Source organism: Kryptolebias marmoratus, linkage group LG7, assembly GCF_001649575.2.
Source record: "Kryptolebias marmoratus isolate JLee-2015 linkage group LG7, ASM164957v2, whole genome shotgun sequence".
Taxonomy (NCBI): domain Eukaryota; kingdom Metazoa; phylum Chordata; class Actinopteri; order Cyprinodontiformes; family Rivulidae; genus Kryptolebias; species Kryptolebias marmoratus.
Genome location: NC_051436.1, coordinates 23,682,951 through 23,690,442, shown reverse-complemented (window position 1 = coordinate 23,690,442; position 7,492 = coordinate 23,682,951). Strand labels below are relative to the sequence as shown.

The 7,492-nt window shown below is 41.8% G+C and overlaps 1 protein-coding gene across 4 annotated transcripts in view; it reads right to left on the bottom strand.

The window, feature by feature from the left end:
• Window positions 1-7,492, bottom strand: part of ankrd46b (ankyrin repeat domain 46b) — a 26,602-nt gene that overhangs the window by 11,282 nt on the left and 7,828 nt on the right. For all 4 annotated transcript variants that reach the window (XM_025002042.2, XM_017438453.3, XM_037976595.1 and 1 more), the window contains one exon: window positions 2,417-2,759. In XM_025002042.2, coding sequence (XP_024857810.1) covers window positions 2,417-2,759 — 343 coding nt within the window. The remainder of the gene's footprint in view (window positions 1-2,416; window positions 2,760-7,492) is intronic.

Genomic DNA, 7,492 nt, shown 5'->3' with positions numbered 1-7,492 from the left:
CGGAGCTGCGCCGAAAAGAAACACCATTGATACAGCTGCAGTTCTGTAACGGTTTTAATATTTTAGGCCACAATATTTTTGCAAGTAGTTCAAAGTTTAAACTGATATTGTTGTGAATCTTTTGCATAAACTTTACCTTTAAGCAAACGCCCCCCAAAAGAATATCAACGCCCCCCTTTTGAAAATATTGCTGCCAGCGCCCCCCGTCATCCTCTCAACGCCCCCCAGGGGGCGGTACCGCCCCCGTTGAGAAACGCTAGTTTAAACCATGGCTCCACGAGACTTTTTTGTAGGTCCTGACAAGTTACAGGTGTGTACTGAATTTCATGACTGTTGGTCAAAGCATGGCTTGGGGTTGCTTTTTTAAAGATTTCTAGGGGTGTTGTGGAGGAATTAAGCCACACTTCCCAAATATTGGACTGCATTCCTTTTGGTGGTCAGATTAGAATAAATCCTAGTGAGTTAGGTGCAGCTTGGCTTGAATTTGTGAAATATAGAGCTAGGGGTGTGCAATATTGTCTCGTTTACGGTAACACCGGTGATTTTTTTGACACCGGTGGAAAAACTTTTATTGAGGTAGGGTACGTCATTTAACAGCGGCTACCTGTGCAGCATGGGGCGCTGCGGTATGGAACATGGCGGAGCACAATAGTGATGCGGAAAAAACTGCAGAGTCTGACTTCATTCCAAAAAAAGGAGCCACTTCTGTTGTTTGGAATTATTTTGGCTTTAAAACAGAAGATGTGGATCAGACCACCATATTTTGCAAGTCATGCAAGCACGTCGTATCGGGTAAGAGTGGAAACACATCAAATTTGTTCAGCCACCTAAAACACAAACACCCTGTGAACTATAAAGTCTGCATGGAGTTGCGAGAAACTTTAGAAGTGGCAGGCAAGTTTAGATTTTTAATGCACCTTTTTTGAAAGTGTTAGCAGCTCACAGGGAATGCATCTTTTTTCAGGATATTTGCATGACTGTTAAAATCTTGTTGAAGTGCAGCGCCCTGTATATAGTATTTATTTCCTAAGTCAGAATCTTTTGTTTTTGCATCCACCCTGATTTATTTTCTGAAGCTTTTTTCACTAATAGAATGACCAATGAAAGGGTTGCTAATAATTAAAATACTTCTACATAAGTTTGAGAATAAGGTGCTTTTTGTTTGCCTAAATCATTTAAGTGCATTATTGTTCCTAATGTTTACAAGATAGGGTTTAAAATATTTAATCAAAGATATTCTACAAAATGTTTAAGAGTTGTTTACATACTTGAAGTATGCAGAAAAGTTAAAAAACAACAACATTTGTTTTAATGTTAAATATTTGTTTGGCCAAATCAAATACCCCCCCCGGAAAATGTGGAATATTGTCTGTGATATTGATATCGAGGTATTTTTAAATTTATATCGTGATATAATTTTTTGGCAATATCGCCCACCCCCATATAGAGCCAAACATATGGCAACGGCGTGATATCTGAATTTGACCCACTGCCACAGCCATGCCCTCCAGTGAAAACTCTTAGTTTTGCCTTAAGACTGCATATGCCTCAATGCAAGTCAGACCAACTTGTTGTCTGTCTTTTGACACAAGATCAAGATGATTAGGTCAAGGGGGTCAGAGATGGCGCATTCCAAGGAAAAAAATACTGACTTCCTGTTCTAAGGGGGTGGGGCTTTGATCATGTCAGCAGATGACCACATAGGATTATCAGGCATCTCACATGGATGACTCATACCATGTTTGATGCAAACTGACCTTTTTATGTGAAAATTAAAGCAATTCGAAATTCATGGTAAATAGGCCAACTTTGAGGCCTGGCCCCACCCTTTTAACATGCACAAAAACTCAAGATTTTGATAGCTTTTACTCCCCCATCCCTTAATTGCATACTGAGCAAAGGTGAAGTCGATAGCTCTAAATCCCTAGGAGTAGTTTGTTAAAAGTTTGACATGTATGAACATTAAAAAACGGACAAAACTGACCCTTTGACCCAAAATGGCCGACTTCCTGTTGGATTTAGGGCATACCTCCAACAGACCTTTTTTCTTGTTTTAGGGAGATCTACGTATGTACCAAGTTTCAGCTCTCTAGGATTTACCAGTTGGTCTACCTCACGTTAAGGGCGCTGTAGAGTCGCCACTTTTGATTCCCTTAAAATACTAAAACTTCAGTTGAGAGACAATTTTGAGTGAAGTTTGGTGAGTTTTCATATATGTAAAGGCCTCCAAATTAGCGCTTCTAATGTGTCAAGAATCATAACAATAAGAAACGCTACAATTACAATAGGCCTTTGCAGCGTTTTGCTGCTCGGGCCTAATAAATAAAAAACAAATTTAATAAATGAAAGAAGAGGCAAATGTAACAAAGTTAAGGGTAAAACAAGCAATAAAAAACAATAATCTGAACATTCTTACCAGATGTCGATCTTCAACCCATTGGACACCAAAAACTGTATGGTATCCACATGACCACATAAATGCAGTGCTGTATTTCCTTGATAATCTGTAGCCAAAAGATCAGCTCCAAACTTGTGCAGGAGGCGACATATTTCTACGTTCCCACGAGCGGCAGCTAGGTGGAGGCCCGTGCGGCCACGGTTGTCACGGATGTTTGGGTCACATCCCGTCTCCAGGAGTCTCTTGGCGAATGGCAAGTCTCCATCAATGCAGGCTTGCAGCTGAGGCACGCTGGTCTGCGACGAGTCGTTGATGAAGACATAGGACATGTCCGAGTGGGTATCAGAAAATTCCAGCGTACCTGCAATAACAGCAAAACTTAAATAGTACTTAACCCTTTATGTTCTACCATTGAAAAGTTTCACCTGAGCTTAATTTTATATTTTTGGATGCTGTAGAGCCATTTTTGGAGCATTTCAATACAATCATTATATACTTATTCTTCAAAATTTGTGTTATTAATCCATAACAACTAAATGCAAAAAGTGCAAAAAAAAAAGCAAAAAAAAAAAAAGTTTTGAACCGTTTGAATATATTTGTGATCTCTCATAGAGGGATCATATAAATGCTGGCACAGGCAAACCAGCTCCGCTAGAGCAGCAAAATCGTCCATTTTGAATGGAGCAACTTCAAGTGTCTCAGGAACTTTGTATAGTGTGCATCATCTGTAAAAATGAACAACATTAAATAAATTGTGCATCACTTGCATAAATCACACACACACAAAAAAACAACTTTTTTTACATGAGTACAGTCCATGTTCTAAATATGACATTTTGTCATACACATTCTAACAAGGACATTATTTTTTACAATGACCACTGAAGCTGTGGAAGTCCTTGTGACAGTTCCTGCCCACAATGACACACAGGGGAGCTTTGCATGCCTTGCACATGAAGGGAGAACATTTTGCACAAAGCTTGCACTTTCTGCGCCCCTTTGTTGCTCTGTTTGGACCAGATGCCTCCTCAGCGATTGCAACAGGCAAGTACAGATTGCTCATCATCAGGACTGTTTGTGAGACTTCTCCACAAAGCTCAGTTGTCAGCTGCTCCTGAAAGGCCTGGTGTGTCATAGCCTGCTGCTCCAGTTGGTCACACAGCTCTTTGTGAAGCAGATAGCTGTTTGTAACAGCAATATCAATGAAATGGTGCAGGACCATTATGTACCATTTTCTGCTCTTTCGCTACGAAGAGTAGGAGCCAATCAACTGGTCTGACAAGTCCACTCCCCCCATGAAGCTGTTGTAGTCTTTGACAGCTGACGGCAATGGAACCTCAAGTACTTGATGTTTTCCTCTAGCCCTGCCCATTCTTTTGATTGTGTCTCCTGAAAAGGCAGTGTGTAGGGCTGAACACACTCACACCCCCATGTCCATACACTTGACAAAAATGAGAGGTCCCTGTCTGATCCATCTAATCCATTCATTGTAGCGTCGTTTTCGTCAGGGCATTCACATTTATTTTTGGGACACCAACTCTTGTGTTTCTGAATGTCCCACATGCTCCAAACCTGAGCTCATGAAGATGATTGAACAGTGCTGGGCGATATAAGGATACATATCGTGGGGACGATAGAAAAGTGTCTATCGTGATATATTTTCTTCTATCGTCTCTATCATTATTGTATCAATGATTCATGTAAATATTTCATAACGTAGGCTACGACGAATGTATTAGTGTTGTCACTTTGCATACATTCAGTTTATATAAGTGATAAATAAGAAGAAAAAATAACTATTTTGCAAAGAACCTCCGTTATGCGACATGACGCTGCTTTACGTGTGGGTTTGCGACATGCTTTACGGCAGCAGCTTTCTGTGCGGCCCGGCGGCACACCGTATTCTGTGTCGGCATTTAAGTGCTAAAAGATGGAGACGCACGAACTATCAAACCCGGGGTCGCAACAAGTAGAGACAGCTAGCAGGCAGCCCAAGAAGAAAGACTTTTACCAAAACCAGGGGGACGTCTGTGATTTGGTTCAAGAAGTCCGACACAGAGCAGAAAAAGGTCATATGCTAACTCTGCTAATGCTAACTCTGCTATTAGACTGTTTTCTCATCTGACGCCAACACAACAAACCTCTTCTATCACTTAAAGAAGAAACACGAAAAAGAATATTCAACAATCCAAAAAGTGCAAACAAACAAGTTGTAAAAGAGCCGGGAAAGTTGTGAAAAGTGAAACTATAGCCGGCCGAAGATAATGGAGTCTGTTGTCATTTGATACTGTTACGTCTAACAGGTACATATATATTGCTGCACTGAAATGCAGCAGATCTCATTTGTGAAAGTTCAGTTAAAAGTCACTTCGAAATAAAGCTTGAAAAAAAGTAAGAAAATAGATAATTTTTTCATATTTTTCAGAGAATAACTGACAACGTACGTAATTGGGGTATATCGTGATATATATCGTTATCGTGATATAAAATTATCCATATCGTGATATAGGATTTTTTCCATATCGCCCAGTACTAGCTGGGCTGGTGTAAAAGTTGTCACAATAAATGTGATACCCAGATCCCAGGTAGGCTTTATTGATGAGAGATGTGACAGCATCAAAGGACAGCCCCTTTCCAGACGCCCAAGTGGACCTCCCAGTGCAAATCTGGAAAGCAACGCTGTAGCCTGTTGTTAGACAGCACAAAAAGTTTTATTCCCCATTTTGTTGGTTTATTTTTTATATATTGCTTCAGGCCAATTTTTGCTTTTGTGGCTACCATCTGTTCATCAACAGAGAGGTTTTGCTGGGGGTGGTACACAGCTTTGCAGGCAACCCACAAACTGTCATACGGGGCGCAGTCTATGAAGACAGTCATATTCAGGTGTGCCTTTCTTGCTGTCATTAAAAGCATCATTCACAGGGTCACTCATGTGAATGTTGGCAGTGATGATGAGGAACCGATCTCTGGACATTACTTTGCAGAGGTGCAAAAGCTGAAATATTGTGGTGGTTCTCCAGAAATCTCTGATTTTTGGCTGTTTTAGCATCCCCATGTACAGTGTAAGCCCAATATACTGATACATTTTCCCTTCTGTGACGTCAGTCCATTTTACCGGGAGCTACATTTTTTGCTGCATTTTTGTTGGTGTTTACACAGAATCTTGATGGTAGCCTGGTCGAAATACATTTTGAATAGCTCTGATGGACATGGATTACTGTCACTATTTGAAAGTGGAGTGGTGGCTGCACACCTGGCCTTCTTTTTGGAAGGAAATGTGGTAGGGGATGTGGCAAATGGTCAAGCTCCATTTCCATTTTCCAGCTGACTTTATGACTTGAGTGCATTTCTGACCTGAAGCGCTTTCTTTTACTTGCTGGAAGCTGACTCTTTCGACTTCTTTTTCTCCCTCTTCCTCCCTCCACAACAGAAGGTACAACAGCATCTTCATTCTCCTCATCCTCTTCATCATCCCTCTCCTCATTCACTTTATCTTCTTTCTCCTCTACATCATCACCAACACAGCACACAAAAGTTGCAAATGAGTTAGACTTTTCAGTCTGAAAGTAATAAGATAAAACAATCCCACGTTTTGTGTGATATATTTATATACTAATATATATATATATATATATATATATATATCTCCATATCCAGTCTGTGATTGTGAGTCTATATATACCCCATATATCCAATCTGGGTCCCTAGGCAAGACCCTTTGAGTGACTGCCTACCTCATACCATGAGAGAGATTAATATGAATCACATGCCGGCTCAGACGTCGCCCAGCCAAACAAGGTCTGCGTCAGGTGCTTGATGAAAAGTGGGCTACTGGAACAAGACAGAGGAAATGGACGAGAGGTGAAAACATGGATCTGTTGGAATGCTACTACTCAAGTAACCATTCTGCAAAGAATGCAGAAAGAATGGTTACTTCGACATTCCCAGTTAACACTGACTGCCAACTAGTAGTAGTGGAGTGCAGTGTTCTAATATCCACAAATGGCAACTGCTATCACAACTTGAGATTGACGAGGTGCAACACAAACGCTATGGCAAGAGGGAGGAGCCAGGATGCCAGGTTAGAGGGGAGTTAACTCCAACTCCCCACCCAGAAATTGGGTATGGTATGGGGTATGGGTATGGGGGTATGGTAGCCCCAATAATGAGCAAACCATCTAAGCTGAACAGCTCCTGACCTGAGCTGTACAACTCAACTCAACTCCCTGGAGATGCTTGGCTATAAGAGCAACCATGAGAGCCACAAGATTCGATACCCACCATGGAAAAGATGGTTAGAGGCTAAAATCAAGGTAAAAAGGAGGGAAGTGAGCCAACTGTCAGAGATCCAAAGAGGTGCGATAAAAAGACCAGTACCAAGAAGTACAACCAGCTAAAGTGTACTCTCCATGGCAGGGAAACAACAACAGAACAGACCCACCAAGGCTGGAGACCAAACAATACTGGACAGGCATATGGGAAAGGGAAAGGGAGGCACCTCCCTGAGCAAGGTAACCATCACAATGGCAGACGTCCAAGAAAGAGTCTCAGGTACGAAAAACTGGACAGTACCATGAACCAGCTACTAAAAAATGGGACCCACCCTGAATGGTTAACTGAAGACTGGCTACGGATACCGACTCAAGAATGGGGCCACCATCAGCCACCTCCTCTACATGGATGACATCAAGCTGTATGCCAAGAGTGAGCGAGACATCGACTCACTGATCTACAGCACTGACATTGGGATGTCATTCGGACTAGAGAAGTGCGGTCGGATGGTTACAAAGAGAGCGAAGGTCATCCACACAGAAGGGATCTCACTCCCAGAAGGAAAAATAGCAGACATTGAGAACAGTTACAAGTACCTGGGAATACCACAAGCCTCGATGAGGCCACAAGGAAAGGTGCCACAGCCAAATACCTCCAACGAATAAGGAAGCCAGCTCAATGGCAAGAACAAGATCCGTGCGATAAACAGCTATGCCTTACCAGTAATCAGATACCCTGCAGGAATAATTACCTGGCCAAAGGAGGAAATGAAGACCACAGATGTTAAGACTCGGAAGCTACTAACCATGCATGGAGGGTTCC